At 36.2% G+C, this 24749-nt stretch overlaps 1 protein-coding gene across 25 annotated transcripts in view; it reads left to right on the forward strand.

Annotated features, from left to right (window-relative positions):
• Window positions 1-24749, forward strand: part of Sorbs2 (sorbin and SH3 domain containing 2) — a 173439-nt gene that overhangs the window by 114903 nt on the left and 33787 nt on the right. For 6 of the 25 annotated variants that reach the window (XM_026389435.2, XM_077792510.1, XM_077792503.1 and 3 more), the window contains 9 exons: window positions 1537-1603; window positions 2295-2339; window positions 4411-4600; window positions 6783-6897; window positions 14559-14717; window positions 15395-15478; window positions 17479-17535; window positions 21724-21770; window positions 23739-23926. In XM_026389435.2, coding sequence (XP_026245220.2) covers window positions 1537-1603; window positions 2295-2339; window positions 4411-4600; window positions 6783-6897; window positions 14559-14717; window positions 15395-15478; window positions 17479-17535; window positions 21724-21770; window positions 23739-23926 — 952 coding nt within the window. Of the gene's footprint in view, window positions 1-1536; window positions 1604-2294; window positions 2340-4410; window positions 4601-6782; window positions 6898-14558; window positions 14718-15394; window positions 15488-17478; window positions 17536-21723; window positions 21771-23738; window positions 23927-24749 lie in introns of all 25 variants that reach the window. The other 19 variants (XM_026389437.2, XM_026389436.2, XM_077792513.1 and 16 more) reach the window with 10 other exon arrangements.

Consider the following 24749-nt stretch of genomic DNA (forward strand, 5'->3'; position numbering starts at 1 on the left):
TTCATAATGACAATATGAAGCATGACAATCTCTATGATGGCATTTGTAAAAAAAAAAAGAGAGAGAGCTTTAAAGGATTATAGGACTTCTTCTAGAAAGGGCCCTTGAATTTTAAAATCCCGTTTTACTAGTTTCATGTTCTCCTTTGCCAACTGATGGGGCATTGCCTGGCATCTCTTTGCTCACCATATAAAGCTAGCAGATGCCATAACTGTGAAATCCTGCCTGATATAGGCCCTCCAACAATTGAGCAAAATATTCCTGTCCGTCAAAATACATTGCCATTTTCAGTGACGTTAGTTGACTTATTAGGCTTCGTTGTTCCCATTGGTTGCATCCAAGTATGGCTAGAAAATATTTTTGCACAAAGTTATGTATTATTTTTTGTTGCTCTTATACTGTAAAACAAATGAAGATTAATGGAAGGGAAGTTGATCTTTTATGGAAATAAAAGTCCCTTAAATGTTGCACAGGGGTTGGGCTCAGAGGTGGTACGTTTGCCTACCTACATCAAGGCCCTGGGTTCCATCCTCAACACTGCAATAAAGTTTTTAAAAGATACATGTTTGGGGTTGGGGTTATAGCTCAGCGATAGGTAGAGCGCTTGCCTTACACACATGAGGCACTGGGTTCAATCCTCAGCACCACATAAAAATAAATAAAGATATTGTGTTCATCTTTAAAAAATATAACTTAAAAAAAAGATACATGTTTAACTATTCCATTTGAGCCAGCAAATAAAAGCCAGTCTCCTGTTTTATCACTAAGGTCCTTCCTACCAGCTGCAGCCACTTGACTGTATAGTCAATCAGCTGCCTTCAGTTTTCCATTGTAGGAAGAGTTGAGAATGCAGAGGTGATTGGCAAATAAAGTCAAGTAGTCCTTAATGTTAATCTACTTGTGCAGCATTGCCAAAGCCATCTGGCACAGGACCCTCAATTTCCAGATGAAAAATGTGGTAACTCTATTTCCAAAAGAAAAATTAGGATATAAAATATAAACCAATGCTTGAGCTAACAAGTACAAGAATACTTTTGTAGCAGTACTAACCAAACTTTCCAAATCAAGAGAACAGTCTTAGAAAATCTGGTTTATTTAGCTAACTGTGTCAAACAAAATGGTCAAATTTCTTGCCCATGTAACTTTGAAAGAGTTGGGATAAAGATCTTGTCAAGCAAAACATTTAGTTATGATTATAAAGATATATGTTTACTTTTCTACCGGTGTACAATAAGGTAATGTCACATATAAAGAGCTAGATGCAGTCAGTGCACAGCTGTGATTTGAACAAATAAAACCCTAGCATCTAACGCTCCAATTCAGTATGAACTCAGAGGTGGGATAATAGAATTATAATTTGCATATATAACAGGATAAATTGCTAAAATCACCACTAAGTAATAGTGAAGAGTCAGAAAATTTTTATAACTAAATAGAAATTGCTACTAAAAAGATAAACTACAAGCAATGAAGACATTGAAAAACAATATTTACCTCGGGTCAGTTTTATTAACTATTGGATATTCTCTATTACAGACAGTTGACCGACCCAAGGACTGGTACAAGACTATGTTTAAGCAAATCCACATGGTGCACAAGCCTGGTATGCATGTTCTGTTTTCTGTTGGGGGCCTTGTGATTTGAAGGAGGTCTACTCCTCCTTCGCATGATTTCATTCACACAAAAATGTCAAGACCCTAGTGAATCTCATGCCCCCTTTCTTTTCAACATTCTTCCTGTTCTTTTATCACTCCTCAACTCACAGATGTGTGCCTCTACCTCACCCCCAAGCTGCCAGGAAGCCTCTTAGAAGGAGCACCTTGGACACTGCCAAGTGTTCTGGTCTTGTCCCTCCATCCTTCCCTGTTCACATCCTGCACTGGGCATGTTGTCTATTTCAACGGACTCCTCCCTCCTCCCTCCTCCCTCCTCCCTCCTCCCTCCTCCCTCCTCCCTCCTGCCCGGAGAGCTGGCTCCTTATCAGGAGAGTGATGTAGGCAGGGCTGGCTGAGCCTGCTGCCTGCAGTTAACAAGCCTCCTAGGGAAGTGAGAACAAGGCCTGGGCTTTGCATGCTGTGAAGAGGGCCATAAGGCAAATACATTAAAGATAAGAAAGGTCAGTCCAGAGAGGCTCAGCAAAAAGCAGTACTTGGAAACATAAATGGATATTATGAACTAGGAAAAAATACATTGCTCTTTTAGCAAATTTCTGGTGTTTCTCTGAAATTCTGCTGTGTTGTTATGGCATGGTGACAGAATCTGTACTACCATAATATTTATGTTTCATTTTCTAGATGATGACTCAGACATGTACAATACTCCTTACACATATAATGCAGGTAGGATGGGCCGATGGGTTTCCTTGCTTGTCATGACGATTGGATGCTCAACAATGTTGGAAGAACTACACCATCACTTTGTTTTGTCCCTCTGTTTGACCACACTGTGGTTCCTATAATTAGGAGGTTGCTTGACTTCTTTTTTTCAGAGCATGCATAACAAACAGATTGATCTTTTCTCATGGAAATGAGAATTAATACTGTTTTGTCTCATTCATCCCCACGATTAGTTTATTCTGGGTTTCAGGAATGTTTAACCAAAGTGTGAAGGACAGGGTGAAAGAACATCTTATTTTGACCAGGGTACAAAAAAAGATAAAGATCTTCTTTTACCAGCAGAGAGAGTGATTACAATTGCTAAAGATCTTTCAAATACACTTCCCCAAAAAACAAATCAAGCCAAGTGTTTTGTGACCTTGTCCAGGTTTCTGCTCCAAAATGCAGTCATTCATTGAGGGATGTGAAAAATCCCACTTGGCTGGGCCACTTTTCTAACTCAGAATTGCCACTGAACCTGATAGAAAAACTTCAATGGGGCACTGCCACTTGTATTTGAGTACTCTGGCATCTTGTGAAGTGGTCTTCAGCTGGAGTGAGAGATCCTTAAAAACATGCTTCCTTTTTTCACTTTTTCCTAAGTGTTGCATCAGGTATTCCACCAAGGGCCTTCTCTGCGTGCCCAGCCACAGGCTCAGGACTGTTCATCAGCTTGTTCTCATTTAGGGGTCCTTTAGCCAGCCTGGCAGCAGAACTGTGTGAGGCTCCCTCCTCCTGGACCCCTGAAGAACCAGCATTCAGGCCCTAAAAGCATTAGATATTTTGCTACTAGTTTCCAAAGACAAATAGAGGGAAAATGAAGAAAGCAAGCTTAACTAGCTACGAATCTTGGGTTTTAGGTCCTGGCTCCCTCAAATTATAACGGGAAGTCCATTAAGATATTCCCCTCCATCTTTATTTCCAGTTACCAAACTTACCTCCTTTATTTAGCTCAAAAGTTGAAGTCTGACTGTAGAACTGAGGCGAAAACTGTAAGTGTGGATGTTGTCTCTTTACATTTGTCACGGAAATTTGCGTGGATCTTCGGGAGGAACAGAGGAATGCAAATAAACTTACCCCAAAATATTGCAGTTGTGGAAATTCAGAATTCTTGTGATTTTTTAAATATTGAAGATGATGTTCCATGAGTAATTAGTGCAGGGAAAGCCAGAATTCCTAGAAGTTTTATCGTTTAATCATTAGAAACAGCAACTGCAACTAGTCTTCTCCCTTTCTACTAACCCCACATCCCTCTTCTCTTTGTCCTGTACTTATCCCTGATACCCTCTTCTGTCCACCCAAAGTAATCCTTCAGGGATGACTAGTCCCTTGGGTTTTATGATAGCATCTCTGACCCATCTACCATTTTATAATTTCCTTTAATTCTTAGTATATTTTCCTCATTTGGTCTTTATTAAATGTTACCAATTATTTTCAGTAATAATTCTATTTGTGCCTCATTTCCTCAGATGTTCTAGAAGCTTACTGAGCATTTACCTCATTTCCTCAAATTTACTAGAAGCTTATTGAGTGTTTATGTTCCCTTGTGCCTCACATAGCATCGTATGGATACAGCTTGTTCAGGGTTTTGTTTGATTGCAATTAACATATTAATTGTCATATATAAAGCAGAGTTTTTAAAGTATCAGCAGATATTTGGAAATAGGTCTAAAAAATTTTTAATCTTCTTCTGAAACCTTACCAATGTTATTAGCCTATGATGGATGAGAAAATTGGCTGAGTGCCTGTAAGTTTGTTCTTATTAACAGTCTGAATTGTTACTAATTCCAAAATAATTGATGAAGATTTACTGTCACCAGTGCTTGTATATGTGATAAGTTATTAAATAATAAATAATGATTACTAAGTTGATAATATTACAAATGGGTACATGACATACCAATCTAATGTGTGCATTATGAATATGTTTGTGGATAATAGTTTTCAAAATCATTGGGTATGTTGAAAGGCATGAACAACTTCATGCTTTTTTAAATGTTACTTTTTATTTTTGTTTTTGTTTTATTCATGGTAGGTCTGTACCACCCATCCTACAGCACTCAGTCACATCCTGCTGCAAAGACCCAGACCTACAGACCTCTTTCCAAAAGCCACTCTGACAACGGCACCGATGCCTTTAAGGATGCATCCTCTCCCGTGCCTCCCCCACAGGTTCCACCTCCGGTCCCACCGCTCCGACCAAGAGATCGGTCTTCAACAGAAAAGTAAGGCATTCCCCATCCCACAAAGGGGCCTACACCTAATTTAGAATACAAAATAAAGCTCCATGGCATTCAGAAGAAGAATCCGTGCTTGTCTTGTAGGGAGAACATATGTACCATCTTATTAGTCCTTACATAAACCATATGGCCCACCACTATGGAGTCTGTAGCAAACGTTTTGTTGGGTCATGCTGTTGTATTTGGAATGTCTTTCAAATGCACGAAGTTAAACTTCAAGTAAAGTGGACACAGCCTCTACTTTTTGATCCAATAAGTGCATATATGAGATAAATAAATAGAAATAATTTACATAGACTTCCTTTGCTGCAGCAGGTGAGGGTTTATACAGTTAATTTTCAGTTTCCTCAGATCTGAAATATTAGCTTAAGAAAATATTTTTTTGAAACCAGAGGAAATTATTCATTAATCATCAATAAGGAATTAGCTAATAAATGTCTATGATTCATTTTCCCCAATTTTTTTTGAGCTGATCCAAAATTTTCATTCCACTGAAATATTTTTATTCAGACTATTCACACTCAAACAAAAATTTATAAACACATTTTCATTAGGTCATTTTTAGTAGGATTATGACACTATATTCCTATTATAGGTAATCTTTATCTGGAACTCATTAGATAGGCACTTTTCCCATATTATGTCATTTAATTCTGAGAACATCCCTATTCTACTTTAGAGAGAAAGACAACTAATTTGAAAAATTGCAGAAACTTGCTCAGCTCATGCAGCTAGTATATCCAAGCCAGGATTCAAACTCAGCTCTGCTTAAATCCAAAGCCTATGCTGGCAATGAACAAGTAAGGATACAAGAATTAGTCTTTATTAATACTGATTATTAAGAATCATCTATCGAAACCCTTTAAGAAAGTTTATATACAACACCTCCTTGACAATAATTACTGATCCTTATAGGGTACATGATGTCACAAAAATGGACACAAATCACATGTGAAGAAATTCTCATTTTAATATTGATCTCTTATGAATTATGTGTTTAGAAAGTGTGATGTCTTAAAACTGAAAAATAATCATTTAGATACAAAATAGTGTCTTTGCTATCAGAAATGACCAAAACTAACTTAGATTTAAATATACTATTTCCCAGTAAAGACATAAGATGATCGTTTAAAAATTCCAGATGGCTCCTATATGTATTTTCTCATAATGCTCAAACACCTCTGCAAGAGAAAAAGACACATTTTTACTCTGTCTTATAGAAGAAACAAAGACTGAAAATGTTTAAGGGGTCTTTTATTGCTCAGCAATTTACTAGACTGTCAGGACTTGCCCCTAAGTTTCCCTCTTGGAGCACTTCTATTTCCAATATGCTTTGGAGTCAGAATTTTATTCCCATCTATGGAGTCAGAATTTCCCTAATCTAAAGTCAGAAAATCCTTTTTCCTGAGAAATCTATAATCAACAAATTTTTCTTCCTTCTCTAAAAGATGCCTTCCTTTTTAGTCCCAGCCTGAAAAAAGTTTGACTTTCAAAGTCCTTCCTTGGAGCTTTACTTGCTAAATCCTTTTGTGACAGTCTCTGAATGATATATGAGCTCAGAAAAAAAAAAAAAAAAAAAAAAAAGCAGATTCCCATGAGACCAATATTGGTTTTTCAAGGCTGACACCAAAAAGGGGCTCCCACGCCACTCTGCATGTTTCTGTGTATGTCAACCCAAGTGCTTCTGTTGAACGCCTCACAAACTCTTCTACCACTTGTAAGAAATAGAATCAAATATGGTGTGTGTGCTACTCCTTATCACTTTGGATGGAGGACACCTAGTCACCGAGTGGTGGGTTAAACTCTCATAGCTTCACAGAGCCTATATTGCCACTTACCTCCTGCCATTACTGACCCATGAGTTTACTAACATGTCATCGTCTGTGTGTGCATAAGCCCCTCATGTGAGTTTTTGAACCAGCAGTGGGATAGTCCCATATGGAAAAAAAATACAGGAAATATAATATAAAAAGAATGACTTCCCTTAAATCATTTATGTCAAGCAAAATATACAATATATGCTATTTTCATAAATTACCTTTTTGTCCTGAGATTTTTTTTTAATCTCTGCTAAAATTAACTTTGAAAACAGAGAGCAAATAGTTTGTGTACAGCTGCTTTAAGCCTACAGGATTATTTTAGTGTGTGATTTGTTGTTTATTTCTAGGCATGACTGGGATCCTCCAGACAGAAAAGTGGACACCAGAAAATTTCGGTCTGAGCCAAGGAGTATTTTCGAATATGAACCTGGGAAGTCATCAATTTTGCAGCATGAGAGACCAGTAAGCACTTCTCATAAATCAGAATGCCCACTCAGTAAGCTGCCAGGGTTCCCAAATAAACCTGAATTGCACATCGTTTAGTGATTTTTGTCACAAAGGTAGTTTATTTATTGGCATTATTTAGAAATCATGTTTATTTTGTTTCATGATCTGTGCATCTTGTCTTAGAAATGGTACACTTTAGTAATCATAGCTATTTATTATGTATATTTTTAATATGTATCTAATTATTTATATAATTAATATGTTCATGTACGCACATGTGCTAGATTCATTAGCATAGCTACTCTGTGCTTAGTCATGAACTTGGATTTAATTAAAAAACAAAACACTCATAAACACAACATGTAATTTCTATTCTAGGTTGCCAATGAGAAAAATTATTAATTAATCTCCCTAATATGTGCAGACACAGGAAGGTTCATCCTTTGCCTTCCATAATGGTTTCTTAATATTTCTTTAATTTAAGGGGAAATTTTCTAAATGCCCTTTTTATAACAAGTTACTTAATTGATTTTTGTTAAATCCCTCTCAGGTTACCAAGCCTCAAGCATCCCGATTGATTGTCATTCTAGGATCAACACTATTTCATTTTGCAGTATTTTTTCTAATTATTTATTTTAAGGATATGCAAACAAAAAGATATGTAAACCTGAGAAAAATGCTTTGCTTCTTCTAAGTGCGAGTTAAAGTTAACAAATAGGTTCTTCCCTGGTCCCCTGGATTTTTGCTCTCCCCAATCTCCTTTTTTTTTTGTCCTTTGCTTCCACTCAGAGATCAGACCCTTAAGATCTCTTTAAAACTCTGCAATTCCTCTGCATCTCCAAGCCTGCTTCTAGAAAAACCTTTTATGTCAATATCAATTTACTTTTGTCCTTGCCTTAAAAGAATTTTGGGATCAGTGAACAGGAAAAAGAAAGTTTTGTTAGCTCCCCCAAGAGTAACTAAGAAAACAAGACTAGAATGCAAAGCCAGCCCTGAAATTTAATTGGAAACCCTTGCCTCACCACACCCAATCTAAGTGTCCTTGATTTAGTTTTGGAAACCCTGTATTTGTGGTGGTGTTTTTAAGAAGCATGCTCGAAACCTTATAATCATATAATTCAAACAGACATTTATCTAAGTCTCCTGTGGCTCTCTTCAAACAACTCATATGTTTTTGAGTAACAAAAAACTAAAAGAAAAAAGGAACATCACTGATTCGCAGACTCCATTTTACAAACTTATAACCCATTTTCTACGTTATACGATTAAATATCGAGGTACTTTAAAATTTCCCAGAATGAGAATTAAGTGAAACAGAATGTTACCACTCCATGAAATTGAAAATATCATATTTAGATATAAATAGCAAAACTTTAATAATCATTCTAATAATTATAAGACTCCTAGGATGGTGGATGTTGTGATTGTACTGAAATGCTTTCGTAGCTAGAGTGTCAGAAAACAGAGTCAACTTCAAAAGTTTTCCCATCAGGATATTGCTATGGTTTACTCATTCAAGAAAACTGGCTCAGCACCAATTATGTGCCAGACTTAATATTGGGTGATAGGGACATAATGGGGAACAAGACAGTGTCTCTGCCTTAAGGAGCTTCAAGTCTCTCATTGAGTGTACATACACGACTAGATCTGTATTTGTGCCAATAAGCAACCTCTTCAATGGCACACCTAAAGAATCCTCCCTGTGCCCACCTAAAGCTCATTCATGGGCCCTATTGTTGTGACTCAAATTCCTACATTACTCAAGTCTTTAGATTAAAGCTTTAAAGACTCCTTGTTTTAAAGTAGCAGTAATAATAGCAACAACCAAAACAGTCATTGCAAATCTTTACTGAGCACTTACTATGTGCCACGCTTGTATAATTAGTTATTTATGCCTTATCTCATGTAATGTCCCCAACAACCCTAAGAAGCAGATGTGTGGTATTCACATTTTATGGACAAAGAGACTAGCAGTACCTAACTAACTTAGCTGGTGGGTGCACTCATGCCTGGTGCACTTGATCACTACTGTATTAGATTAGCTGAGTGGGAAACGTTTAGCTGGGACTCAACTGCCACCTAAGTCTATTTGATTATTTTGCAGTATAAATTAAGTTTATTGACTGATTTATAATAAGTTAGTATATTTTATTTACTTTGCCAGAAACCTGGGCCCTGAGTAATTATGACCCAATACTTAATTGGTTCTAAAAAGATAGAAAGTTCTAGAGCCATGAGCGTTGTCAGAGATTTGGGTATGTATAGGTTCTGTAAGTCACAGGAAAAGATAAGTGAAAGGAACCTAGAAACATTGAAGGAAATGAGAATGGATCTATGGAGCAATGGAAAGAACCAAAATTTTAATCCTTCCTAAACAAATTTATTGGGAGTTAGCGTTATGCCAAATGACTTGAGCAAGTCATATGTATCATTTTAGTCAGGCATTGTGTTATAGGACTAGTCTATTCTCCCTCCCAACCACCACAACATCAATCCTGAATCCATTCCAGTCCTCTATAACCTGGGGAGGGGGGAAACAAAGGCCTAAGGGTAGTGGTACTACGTATCAATCTTGTTTGCAGAACATTCTAAGTGTCTTGAACACACAGATGTAGAGGACACAGTGCAAGCTTGCTAAATAAGAGTGATGTAAGACAAATGGACAGCACAAAGGGGTTTGAAGCTATTAGGGATGCACCTTCCTGTCTTTTTACCCCAAGAGGGTTTGAAAGCATTTCTTTGCTCTTCTCTTTTTAATTTTTAAAAACCATACACAATAGTCAGGCATTTCTCTGTTGCTCTTTTGAATTCTTAGAGGACCTCTCCATCTGCTCAGTTTTCTCAAGTGTCAACTCAAATCCCCTCTCTCCCAGTGAACTCAAGATCCTGCTCACAAGGAGAGATACCACTGTCACTTTTCTCTTCTGGTCCATACTTGTTCATTGCCTGAATTACACTTGATCCTGTCATTGCCTGGATCAGGTAACAGCCACCTAAAGATCCATTTCCCAAATTCTCCAACCTAATCTCTACACCACAACTAGAGCAATATTTAGAAAATCTTTATAAAATATCCTGCTCAAAATTGTTTTCCTGGCTCTCCATTGTCCTTCATTCAAAATCCAAATCCTTTAACATAATTTACACAACACACACACACACACACACACACACACACACACACACACACACATGTTGTGTGACGTAGTCCCAGCATCCTCTGCAGCCTCATCTCTTCCCACCCTCCCTGCTACTGGGTTCCAGCTACTCGGGGAGCTTTCAACCTCCTCATTTACACAGGCTATTTCCTCTGCCCAGAAACCTCTCCTCACTACCTCTTCCTTCACATGGAAATTTTCATCCTGCGTCTTAGCATGGTCTCACTTCCTCCAGGTAATTGTCCCTTCTCAATTCTAGGTTTAAAATTCTCTCTGCTGGTACCTGCAGACCCCCACCCCCATGGCCCTTATCACACAGAACTGTCATGGCCTGTTTACTTGTCTGTGTCCCTCTCTCAACTTCAAGCACCTTGAAGGCAGGAACCATATCTGGTGCAGCATCCTATCTCCCACACCTAACAATGCTTGGCATATGGTGGGTGTGGGTGAATAACTCACCAAATTACTAAGTGAATTGAATGAAGATTTTGCCCTTGCATTTAGTGTAAAATTAGGGAGAGACTGAATCTTTGTTCTGTTGCTTATCTTTGAATGCCACACATTTCTAGTGACAAAAGGCCCAGTGAGTCACCATCAAGACATGCAGGAGGGATTCTACCCATCTATTAGTAACTATGGCTCACTAATTCCATGATTCTCAGGGATACAAAGGAGGCAGAGGGGGCAATACTGTTTGAACAAAAGTCCTTCCCAAACCCTGGCAAAAAGACCTTCTTCTTCCTTAGGAATCAGTGACATATGCATTTATGCTGTTCAACCAGAAAGCAAAAGTAAATGCACTTTTCTGAAGCTCATAAATATTCATTTGTCTATAAATTTAGAAATGTTGACTAAATGGGCCTAATGTTTGATATCTAGAAAATGACTGCAATCACCAGTTGAAGTCATCTTTAATTGACTTGATCTGTAAGTCAGAACCATATTTCCACAATTATTTATTCCAAGAGGCAATCATAAGAACTCGCTATCAGGATTATATTAATGAAACTTTATGTCTCATCTAAATTGAATATGCTTGTAGATGAGCCATGTTAATTTTTTTTAATTTTAAAAGGCATTTGATCAGGACCTCTGTACACTTAATAAAATAAAAAACAATATGAAGACGCTCTTTTCCCTACAATCACTAAACCTACACATAATAAGAAAAACCAAAGAAAATAAGCATTGAAATCACTATACAGAGTGGAAATTTGATTTAAACCATGAATGAACATGAGCTTCTTTATCAACAAAAGTTGCCACTCAGAGATAAATGTATAAAAATTTTGGAAGTTTTATCTAATGGTTTGAACCATAAAGAATTATTCCAACTAAAAATGTGTATAGCATTCATTATTTATTATGGATCTACAATAAATATAATACTTAACAGCCAGTGCTTTGAAGCTTACAAGTTAATGAGCATAAATTCTCAAGAAAAAAAATACACTTCTTTCTGTTTGGAGCAACATAAAGTAAGTATATGCCTCAGAAGACTGAGAACTGTGAAATTTCTGTAGCCACAAAAGCAGCTAAATGCTTTTAAACTGTAAAAATTGTTCACCCTTGTTAGCTTTTAAATAAGGATGATGTGTGATTTATAGTTATAGCTTTTCTTAAGTATTTCCTCTTACACTGGTGACATAAAGCTTGTATTAAGCAGAGGTTTGCTGCAATCTTAAAAAGAGGGTTAGAAAGATCACATCAGTTATCTCTGCTCTTCTGCCTTTTATGAGCAATTAGAATGAAGCATGACCATACTTCCTAAAATAACTCTGTTATAGGAGGAAAGTTGAATGAGGGAGAAGATTAGCTTTCATATATTTCTGTTGGCTGACCATCTGTATACACGTCGCTGATTATTGTGAGGTTTGTGTGTACCTTAGCAATCTTAGCAATCGCTACACAATGCGTTTAATTGTTGCGTAACTAAGGCGATTCAATAGGTCAACCAAGCAAAGAGAAAATTCTAGTTCTGCCACTTACATTTTATCTCACACAAAGGCTCTACCCAAGTGTGTGCCTTTCTTTATATGCCAAAGTTACTGAAGACTACCAGTGTTATTGTTTTGTGTGTTTTTTCTGCTAATGTCTACTGGCATAAAGTCTAGATCATTGCCCATTGAAATTATAAATTATATTTTTAATAGGGAAAAAATCATAATTAATGGGACATTGCCATTATAAGATATGGTACCAAATGATAGATATTCTGTTCCTTTTCTATATTCTACCATAAAAACATATTTCCTTTTTTCTTTATTTTATTTATTTACTTATCTATTTATTTTTTGAGTCAGGGTCTCACTAAGTGTCTAGAGTAGCCTGGTATTTGCGTTCCTCCTACCTCAGCCTCTCCAGTAGCTGGGGTTTTAGGCATGTGCCATTGTTCCCAGCATAAAATGAGAACTTAGTTTATCTATTCGTTACATATTTTCTTGAAGTTGAATTCAAAGTGAAATTATACTCGTGTAGCTAGTAAATTTGCTGCCCTCTGCTGTTCATGCTTTTTAGGCAAATTTATTTCCTCTAATGGAAGTTATTTCTATCTCCTCTTAGCAAACAAAATACTGTACTTGAAAGAAAAGGTAATAAAATCAAGAATTAATAACTACTATCTAACTATAGTAACTACAAAATTTGAAATAATCAGAGATTAGTTTCCTATGGGAGAACTAGTATGCCTCTCTAAACAGAAGAAAAATTACTGAAAAATTCTCTTTAATGTTAATTTATCAGAAACTCAATTCCAGAAAAACCTTTCTATGATTAATTATATTTTGCATCTATAATGTTCTAGATAATAACTTGGAGAAATAATATTTTAGTAATAGCAAAATCTTAATATTTTTGGAACTATTGAATCAAATTTCTTTATTAAACAGAAAAGGGCAAAGTAGTTACAAGAATGTTTTCTTTCTTCCAGTTTCACTGTTACTTCTGAAGTGTAAATCCAATATAATAGTGGCATAAATTAGGGAAAATGTCTTAAGAGTTCTGCAGCATTTTCCCATACACTGTAGGATATTCTCTCATACTTTTATATATTGCAAAAATAATGTCATAACAACAAAGCAAAATGACATTTGAAAGAAAGAAAAAACAAACAGCTTCAATACCAGAACACCATTGTGGTCTTCTGTATATGTGCATTTTTTTTTTTTTACTGTAATCATCCAATGCCAGCTTTGGGGTGTCATAATAACTACTGCACAAGTACATGTTACACTTTTTTCATCACTTATCACATACATTTCCTAGGGTTATTAAACAGTCTTTGTAATTATGATCTCTGCATGTATTGGATAACTTGGGTCCTTGCACTATTTTTGTTATGATATCTCAAACTTTTTCATCATCATGTGTAGTTATTATTACAACCTTTTACTATGAATATTGAAACAAAACCACAACACAAAAACACTTTGAGTGTATATTATTCAATATAGACTGATTCATTACATAGGGCTATTCATTACATAGGATTTAAAAAACTGTTACAAATGCAACAAGTCAATCAAACACTAAAATGAGTTCATATAAAATAGAGGTTTTTGTTGGAATATGGACTATTTCAAAACCCTCAAAATTATAAAAGTTACAGAATATTTCTTTCAAGACTGAGTTGTAACTATTCAGTGGAAATCCTTGAGCTCCTTTAAGAATTGTAAGAAAATTATATGGAATTGGCTTTTGACCAGTGAGTGCTTAAGGACCTTCTGAAATATGTCTTGGGAGTCTCAGCTCTTCTCCTGGCCAGGGTTACCAAATAATTTTTCTTAGGAATTTTTTCTCACTTAATATACTGCACTGTTCAACTATACCATATTTAACTGTTGTCGTGTGATAATTATCAAAGAAGTAGTAAGGCCCCTGTAGTACTTTAATACCCAATTTTAATTTTAAAAAAGGAACAGCCTGAATCAATCTGGTCAGGCAAGTATTATTTGAACACACTGAGTATGAGAGGGCTAAGTAACTGCTGGGTGTCTGCTTTCTATTATTTAAGTAATTGTATGGATTTTCCCCCACTGTTTATGTTAACACTCCTTAGTTTTTCCATCTTAAATACAACGTTCTGAAACCAACAGAGGGAAGCAAGTCAATTATAAAAATTGGCTTTTCTCTAAATTAAAATGGCAAGGAAACCAAGGTGAGATTTCATCCCACACTCCCTCCCCTGTCGCCAGCCATCCACAGCACCTACTTGGGGAAATCTGGCTCCACCCAGAGCCTTTCCAGTAGCTCAAAGTATGCAGGAGGAAAGGGAATTTGGGGGTGGCTGAAAACACACCATCTGTCTTCACTGCCCACTCCCGATCTTTACATTTTTGCAGTAAGCCTGACTATTCCAAGGGTCTCTGGCCCTCGACCCCCACTGGAGCCTTTGCAACTTCTGAAAGGTTTCCTCCCCAGCCTAACACAGCACACAACACGCACTGACCTGCGTCCTGTGGGTTCATAGAGAAGCCCTATGTAATGAATCAGTGTCTCCTTCACCCCTCTTTCTTACAGCCCCCTCTCCCAACATCTCCAACACCTGTTCCAAGGGAACCTGGCCGGAAGCCTCTTTCCACCTCACCCTATGGAGAAGTCACGCGTAGCCCCTCCCCTCCGCCCAGGAGCGCCATCCCCGCGCCAAACTCGTGCGCCCCAGCTCTCTCTCCCATCCGGGTGAGCTCCTTCCTTCTTTTAAGTTTCCTAATGCTCGTGGGGAAGCTCAGGAGGAGCCCTGTTCTCCAGAGGCTAAGAAGGCCAAGTCAGAAGCTGGCTACTCACACCTCCCCCCGGCTGCCCCTCTTCCCTGTCACCTAGCCCTGGATTCTTCCTGCCAAAAAAAAAACCCTAACCGCTTCCCAGCACCTCTTACTCCTCCCCGCACCTCGGATCTCTTCTCCCCTTCCCTCCCCCTGTCCCAGCCTCTCCAGATGGCTGCACCTGGGGGACTTGTCTGCAGATTTCAGACCCTGGGGCTGCTAGTCACCAAGAGGCCAGGGACAATGATGTGACCAGCCTCAGAAGAGCCATTTGGTGCCTCTCTTGAGCCTGTTTTAAGACTGGGGTGTGCTCTCCATGCTTCCATAGCGAGTTATCCATGGTTTGTGCAAGGAGCTAAGGAGAGAATTAGAAACCTTGGCCAGGGGCAATAGCCAGGGACCTTGACGCTCATCTTCATATCCTGGTTTTACTCATTTTACTTTACTTCCTCCGTTCTCTCCTGCTGAGGTTTGTTGGATGAGAGTTGGTGCATGTTGGCGTGTGAATGCGCGCGTGTTTTTCATACCACACAGCATTTCCCTCACTTCGCTCAGTGTGCCTTTTCCTTCCCTTTTCCTTCACATCTGCTCTAGACTGATCGCATAAATCCAGATGACATAGATTTAGAAAATGAGCCCTGGTATAAATTCTTTTCAGAACTGGAGTTTGGACGCCCGGTAAGTGAGGTTAGCCTTTACTATAAGATAAATAGGAGAATGTTTTTGTTTGATTTATTTTAAAACGTACCATTATTGGAAGAGAGAGGTTTCGTTTAGAGAAAAAAAAAAAAAAAAAAAAAACTGAATGCACCATATATATACAAATGCGGTGGAACTTAGTCCACATTACTTCTGTACCAAAATGGCTAAGGCCCTCAGACACTTGCTGTATGGTTTTTCCAAATCAGGCATCAGGATTATCTTGTATCTAATTAATTGCAAATTTAATATGCTGAAGATTTTTCTGTTCTGGAATATTTAGGCAATGATTACAGCTATATGGATTTGTACTCATTTACAGTTCACTTTGATCTAGTTCAAACAAGACCATGTTGGCAATTATAATAATAATAACAACAACTATTGTGTAGATCCCATTTGCTGAGGAATCACCAAGTCCCTGGAGAGCTGGCTGTACTCATTAATCCATGAATCTTTCTGATGCCCCATAATAAGAAGAAAACAGGAACAGAAAGGTTAAAATTTTGCACAAAATACTAAATTGCAGAACCAGAAGTTAAAACCAGGCCTGTCAAACAACAGCAACTAAAAGTCTCTGGGTAGTGCCCACTCTTATATATGACCAGAATATGCCCACTATAAAATACCTACTGGAAGGAATGTGAGAAAAGAAAAAAATTAAGAAACCCTGTTAACCTTGATGTCCAGTGTTGCTAGTGAAACCTGCTGCTATGTTGCAGTTCCCTAAATTCCCACCCAAGGATGCCCCCCCGTCACCCTTGGGCTTTATAGGAATAGAGTTAGTTTAAGCTTTAAATAACTCCCTGTAGTAAATCAAGTTTTATTTGGGAAAAGTATTTTCCAACAGCAATGCATTTAATGTGTCAGTCACGTTTCATGAATTTTAAGTTCTTAAAGAACATGCCAATTACACTGCCCAACAACTTTTATTAAAAATCAGAGGTATGCTGGGCATGGTGGTGCATGCCTATAATCCCAGCAGCTTGGGAGGCTGAGGAAGGAGGATTGCAAGTTCAAAGGTAGCCAGCAAGTTAGTGACATCCTAAAGCAACTTAGCAAGACACTATATATATATGTATATAGTTGAGGATATAACTCAGTGTAAGAAAGAAAGAAAGAGAGAGAGAGAGGAAGGAAGGAAGGAAGGAAGGAAGGAAGGAAGGAAGGAAGGAAGGAAGGGAGGGAGGGAGGGAGAGAGAGAGAGAGAAAAGAAAAATCAGAGTCTATGATTTTTACCATATCATATTCTGATTTATATGCTTGTATATGCATCATAAATGGGTTATGGTAGACCCTTTGACCATTAAAATGCAAAGGAAACCTGATAAGATTTATTATATTGTATTGAACTGAATCAAATGTGACTGTAAATGAATATAAACCAAAGAACTTATCCTGAAATTTTTATTACCTAATAGGAAAAATGTTTTCTCCATTGTTTTTTTTTTTCATTTGTATCCTAACATTAATATTAATGTATTCTATTTAAGAAGAAAAAAGTTCTTGATCTTTGTTTTATATGTCTTGTTATTATTGCTTAGAGAGTTTAGAAGGATTATACCAACCTTTGTACTGAGCCTAAATTATCAGCATTTTCTACAGTCATTTTCTGCCACACAATTGAAACTTACCAGCATGCTAGCCACTCGCTCCTTTAATGTTTCTTTAATGAACCTTGCATTCCTCTGTGGCCAAACTAGGAATGCTAATTTTGATTTGATAAAATGAGTTTATAAATTTACTAATTGAACACTAGCAATTGTGCCCAATGCTTGAGAATATCTGTAAACATTGCACTCTTCCTGCTAGGCTACCCCCATTTTGCTCCATTCGTGTCACTCTTTGTTTGTATCTGATGCTATCAGCACTCAATTTCTAACTGTTGTCACCTTTTCCACATGTTCATTCCTTGCTGCCATTGATTCTCCTCCATTCCATCTCTACACTTCTGCTTATGTGGTTCATCTACACCCCAGCCTCCTAAAAAGGCTCTGGATTATGTTCAAGATCATTCTTCTGGTGTTTCCAATGAGGTAAAAGGAAATTATTCTCTCTTTTTCAGATTTCTCCCTTAGAGGCTGTTACTGTGATTCGGAACACCGATGTTTTACAATTCACTGTAGTGCCTAAGCCAGTTTTGAAAAACCTATCTTTGTATCATTGTGCTGTATCTAGGATCATTGCCTAGACATTAATTATACTACAGACATTGGCTATTTCTAATTTCTACATGAAGAATCATTCCAGTCATAACTATCAGTTGAGCTATTCAGCGCAGCCTTGGTATTGAGCAGCATGAAAATAAAAAATCAAAATCATTGTCATATTAGTGCATATATTAACCACTGTTTTTCTTAGCCTGTGGAAAATAGAATTAGCAAACTTCTCAGAGCCACTTCATCATCATGCTTACAGAATTTAGATTCTTAAGTTATCAGAAGCCTATGTACCACATTTGCCTAAAATTTATTTTTTGATTCCTTCATTTTCTTAAATACTCAAAACTTATGGATTTTAGTATCAGTCAAGAATAGGGATGGCAAACATGTGTTATGTGGGTTATAACTTACAGACACCACTAATTCTCTCAACACTATAATCCAGGCAGACACTATAACAGATCATCCCAGGCACATAGATGAAATTGACTTGAAATATCTATTAAGAACACTTACGACAGTCAACTAGATGAAAAATTTAGGCCATGTAATGTAAATTTTTATTTGAAATAGGCAAAGAGATTATTGAAAAAAATAGAAAATATCTCTAGACAAAAGCATTTTTCCCTACTCTCTGCAAAGAAAACAGAAAATTATTTTGGAAATCAAATAAAGGCCTTACTAGAAGACAGAAGCAAAAATGGCACTGCTTGGTAGCCAACCGCCATATAAAAACCTCTGTGAAAACTCTTAGGAGTAGCTAGGATGAAAGCAAACAGAATAAACTGATTTTCACACAGTATTTACTTTATGGTCTTAAGTGAATACAACATTTAATAAATATCTTATTTCTATTGAAATTTTAAATTTAAATATGTGCAAATAAAAACAAAACTAATATTGTAGGAGGGACTACTGATACATAGTGGTGATCACCAGAATTGCAGGCATAGAGTCTCAGGAGGAAATTCCCAATTTTCTAAAGCTTTAATTTGCAATCCAAAATTATTTTCCCTGTAGAAGGCGTCAGAGTGTGTGTCAAAGCAGGGGAGTGACCACGATATTTATATATCAAACCAAAAGTAAAATGGAATAATCAGGAACCTTCTGGATTATTGAATTCAGTTATTTTTCAAGATTTATGTTTTGTAGCAGACATATACTCTAAAACATCTAATAAAACAAGCAATTCTATTCTATATGCTATGTTACCTTTATGTATGAATAAAGAGTATCATTTCAACTTTTAAACAACTCAAGAATTGATTTTGAAATTCTATTTGGTCAGATATTTCTAGGCTAAGTATCATGTCCAGCTCACCCATTTTTTAGTAAATAAAAGTAGAGTGCAACCATTTTGAGAAATATGTCCAAAAATCACCTGATAATATGGTGGTGGTGGGGGGGAACTACCGCTGATCACTCAGACTTCATGTTAGTGCTCTTTCCCTTATACCACACTTTTTACCATTTCCAAGGGATATATATATATATAAGAGCTCAATCCTTTTAGAAATAAATTTACTTAGTACAATTTTCATTAACTGTTGAATTTTTGTGAAGTGAGTTCAAATAATTAACATTTCACAGTAGTTCCTGGACATAAAAATATTAAAAAATTTCATTTTATGCATTCTAAAATGTTATGGTAATGGCAAAAAAATCACTTAAAATCAGTTTCTATTCTTAAACTATTTGTCATTCTCTCTTTGGGATTGAGAGGAATGTTGGTTGATTTTAGTAGCATATTAACTATGTTATCAATATAAGATCATGGTTTGTCAGAATGTAATAAGACACTCCAATAATGTATCTACAGTTTGTTTTTAATGCCATTTTGTATAACATTTCTAGCAATTTATATAAATTGATTTGATACTCATTACCTTAGCTACCATTTATCAAGAGTCTGGTATATGTCATGAATAAATTGTTTTTTATTCTCCCAGTACTGGGGATTGAACCCGTGGCTGAAGTATGCTAGGCAAGTCAACAACCAAGCTACATCCCCAGCGTTTTTTGTTTTGTTTTGTTTTGAGACAGGGTCTGCTAAATTGCTCAGACTGGCCTCAAACTTGCCATCCCTCTGCCTCAGCTTCCCAAGTAGCTGGGATTACAGGCATGTACCGTTGTACCCAGCTAGCAACATACTTTTTAATCCTTAAACATAACTGAGAAACTGACATTGATGAAGAATTGTTAACCAGATTTTAAACAAAGTTTAATCACATCATTCTTAACAGAAAGAAAGTTTCAATATTTACTCTTCATTAAAACGACCGTCTAGGTGTGATAAAATGATGACTATATGTAAACAATAGATCATAATAAGTCAAATGGGTTGCTTTTTTTCTGCATAGAATTTTTATTTTAGGACAGATATCATTCTTACAATTATGGTACAAGTTTTTCTCTTAGTCACAGATGCTTTGCCTTATAATATGATACTGAACCTTCTCTGACTATACACAGAATGAAAAACTGGTTTTAGCTTATTTGAAAGTGAAAATCATCACAGGAAAAATAATTGCAGTTTTAATATAACTATGTGGTTTTATTTATTTTTTTACTTGTTTGCTTGCTTTCTTATTTACTTTCTGTTTTTCTACCTTCCCAGTATCTGATTCAGAGTTCAGTAAATTAAAACAATCATGAAAACTTATCAGGCTAGTGTACCATATTTTTCCTAATTTCATATTTATTTAAAAACTAGGAATCAAAGCATTTTCTAGGAACTAAACATATTAGAATATAATTTTTTGGCCCAAAAAGAGAAAGAGAGATTCTCTGGTCAAGAAACATTTTTATTTGTCTCTAGGTAAAATTCCATTCTCTTTAAATGAAATAGAATTAAATTAATATATTAGTTACAAAAGCAACTTTATAGTTACTTATAAGGGGACTTGTCAGATTGACCTACATAAACAATTGTACAGTTAGATATTAATATTTCAATTGACTAATTAATGTTAATTTCCCAATTAACAGAAAACAGAGTTATAGAAATTATTTGTTAAGTGGGGTTAACATGTGTAGGTATTCAATATTCTGGTAAAATATTTTCATGTAATAGGAATTTAAAATTAAAATTTTCAAATCTTACCTTTCTGGCTAACATTTTAAAATTTCCATATAGACAAACATTTCAAATTAGAATTTCAGTTTTTTCATCAAACTAAAATTTGTCTGATCATAAATAGCATCTACTATGATCAAAGTCATATAAATGTGGTATACATTTTCCTATGCATGCTAGACATTGTCATCCTCCGTCCCATCTTGTACTGTCACCTCCAAGGTTTGGGAGCTCAATACTGATCCTCTTGCCTTTCAGATAGTTCAACAATTATCACAATGGGTGGTCATGGAAAATGGGAACTTAATGTCTATCACTTTTGCTTAGTATCAATTTTACTGTACTCTACAGAATAAACTTTTTAAAAAGTTATATTTTGATTCATTAGATCATTTATTTTAAACTAACCCTGAACTTACCTGACTGAAATTCCAGGTAGTTTAATTTCAAATTAAATACTGTGGATTTCATTGAGATGTCAGATCTTTGTTGACAGAGGAAATATATCTCAAGTTCTGCTTGATGACAACAACAAAATTATAAAGAACACTCATATTGTGTAAAAATCGAATAATGACTGCAAATATACTTTTAAACATAGTAGACAATTTGTACTTATAGTCAATCAGTAGGCAGGATTCTGAACTTAATATTACAGAATAACTTTAGCTCTTTATTCAGTTCAGCATTCCTGAGGAAATATTATTGATTCTTCTTTTTCCCCATGTAATGAACACTTGGGCTGTAGATAACTTGAATTACAACAAGAAATGCAATACAGTTTCTCAGAAGAGAAAGTGTATAGGAAAAGTGAAGCTCAGGTTGCATGGCTTCTATTTAGGAAGACATTTTTATTCTCCTTATAAATGGTACCTTTAATCTCAATATTTGTAATACTCTTTGTAAGTTACCTAATTTAATGTTGACAGACAAATGAAATTTGCCATGGTAATGATTGTCATGAAGCTATTGTTCTATTTTAACAGGCCTCCATATACCAGTCTATAGACAGAAGCCTGGAAAGGCCTGCTAGGTAAGAATCCCATGACATTGACAACCAGAATGTTCTATGCCAGTGGTTTCTTTTTCAATGGTAATTATGAATTATTTGCTCTTATTTTAAGCACCATCTCATGAATTTAATTTTTGCATTAGTTTATATGATCATATTCAAGAATTTATAAAATTTAAGTGAAATAATTCTGGATTCCTTCACAGATTGATATATTCTTCCCTTCCCTATCTCAGCCTGCTTTTCTTTCCTTTTAATAAGTATTATACATAACTCATTTTCAATGTTGTTAAGCCATATTTATGATAATTATTTAAAAATTTATAAATTAGAAACTCTTATTCACATATTTGTTAATTATACTGACCACACAAATCAGAAATTCTTTTACTAACAATACATGAAGGCTTACTGTATACTTGGCATTCTAAGTACTTAAACATATTCAATCAAAAGACAACACTTCGAGTTAAATTCTGTTGTTTCCACTATATCTCTGAAGAAACTAATACTTTGGCTTAGTAACTTGCCAAGTTTACACAGCTGGAAAGGAGAGAAACAAAATTAAAAGCCTTCAGAGTCAGCCCAAAAGAAGTTCTATTAAGTAGGCTTCAAATATCACACTTACTTTAAAATCTTAATGAAATTCAGTCATAGTTCAATAGCAACATTGAATATTACCAACTCCCAGCTATACTGTGTCATCAACAAATAACTTTCTTTTGCCCTTCTGTAATTTTTATGAACTTAAGTAGAAAGCTCATCCAGCTATATTAATAGCACAAAGAAAGGAGCATCCAACTTCTCCTCTTATCTTTTGTATCTATATATTCACCCAAAATGTTTTAAATGTTTGAATTTTAAAGTTTTAATCTGTCCTAAGGATTGCTCTAAAGATACAGACCCTCACATGGCAGGATAGTCACAGCAAAAATATGTGTAGGAGATGGAGCTTTCTCATTAAAAAGAATGCAAATTCTGAAGTCTATTTCTGTACTTCCCAGGTGTGTGTTTGATTTGCTCATTTATATATGTGGGGTGTACATATCAATCCCTCATAGGTTACTGGGTGGGCTAAATAAGATAAAAATGTAAATACAACACATAGCATCTTACTGAGCTCCATGGGAGCTATATCCAGTGCTGTCACTGTTTACATAAGTCTCTCCAGTGATTTGACAGACAGCATGCTGTACAATGGAGGCTGTCAATCACTAATATTCTTCTCAGACTCACAACCACAATAAAAACTCCTTGCTGTTATAGAGCATTCTCTACAACTCGGTGGAAGGAATTCTTAATAGTTAATTTTCTGGGAAAATTGTTGGTCTTTCATTATTTGAATACGGAATGTTGGAATTCCTATATTAGGTCTTCCAAAGCTAAGATTATTAGGAAAGCCTGCAGGCAACCTTGAGGTAAAAGAAACTAATTTTGCTAGACATCTTCCTTTATTTCAGTCCTTTCCTTTGTTTTTGCCCGCCCAAACCACGCCCCTGTCCCATTTGGATCTGTTCATGCTGTTGGAACTCCATAGAGAAAAGATACATTATACATATAACACTGAATTGCCAGTATCAACAAAATGTTCACCATAGGAGAATTTTTATTTTAAAAGGTGATTATAAATATATGCCCACATAAAGAAACCTGTGTATGAATGCCTATAGTTTTTATTGCCACAAAAATTCCCAGGGCACCACCCTTTCTTCCATCCCTTCTTCCACCCACCTCCTAACACCACTGATCTTTTTATTGTCCCCACATTTTACCCTTTCCAGAATATCACAGTTGGAATAAATGTCTTAAAAAGATGATTCTAAAGAAATCATTTTAAATGTCAAGGAATGAGATCCTCACCATGCTATTTTGGGGGTGCAGATTTAGGGGTTGCATATACCATCTTCTCTAACACATCATATGGGCCTTTGTGGTGCATGTGCTAACCTCCATCGGGACCAGTCAAACTGATGTGATTACTTCTTTCAGTTCTGCAAGCATGGCCAGCGACTTCAGGAAACGGAGGAAGAGTGAGCCTGCAGTGGGTCCACCCAGGGGCTTGGGGGAGCAAAGTACAAGCAGGACCAGCCCTGGTCGGGCAGACCTCCCAGGATCCAATGCCACCCTTACGAAGTCTTTCATTAGCTCTTCTCCTTCCTCCCCCTCAAGAGCAAAAGGTGAGCAATGATAAAGGAACGCACAAAAATGAACTAGTTAAAGTTTTAGCCTAGACTGAAAGTGAGAGCCAGGCAGTGAGAGTGATATGTGCTACCTTTTACCTACAGTGTCATAAGTGAAGTACAGTTTCAGAACAATGGCTTTCTTCCTTCCCAGACTGACTCAAGCTGGCCAGCCACTTGGGTTCACTTAAAGGACTCAGACTAGCTTCTTTTCATGCTTTTCCCCCAATATAGATATATTTTTATGAAACATAAAAAGTATCAAATAATTTGTTTGGGGGCTTATAAAGATGAAAGATGATATTTATAAGCATTAATATATAGTAAAAATTTCTAATGTTACTCTACCTAGCAAATCAATCACATTTATAAACTAATAGTTACAGCAACAGAGAAAATTATTCCCTAAAAACATACATTTAAAAAAGTCTTTAGATAAAAAAATGCCTACTCTATCAAAGTTGTTTTTTTTTTAACCATTATCTCTTTATTTTGGCCAATCTTCATATATATAGTAGAGCATCCACATTCTACTGTGCAACATGGTGTTCAATTCACCATGCAATGAGAACTGACTGGTTTTGAGCCATTATCTTAAACCTGAGAAATCAATAAGCCATTTTTCCAGATGGCCTCTATCCTCTTTGGAAAGGTAGTGAGCTAAGTATTAGAAGGGAAGAAGTCAGGCTTCAGGTCCCTGGAAGGTCATTTAGTGCATCATTGCCTCTGGGACAGGAATATTTCTAAGATGGAGAGTGAGGATTAAATGAGCCCGGCTATGTCCCTCTGGACCTTCAGCTATAACCAAATCTGGAGCCAT

This window comes from Urocitellus parryii, chromosome 14 (genome assembly GCF_045843805.1).
Source record: "Urocitellus parryii isolate mUroPar1 chromosome 14, mUroPar1.hap1, whole genome shotgun sequence".
Classification (NCBI taxonomy): domain Eukaryota; kingdom Metazoa; phylum Chordata; class Mammalia; order Rodentia; family Sciuridae; genus Urocitellus; species Urocitellus parryii.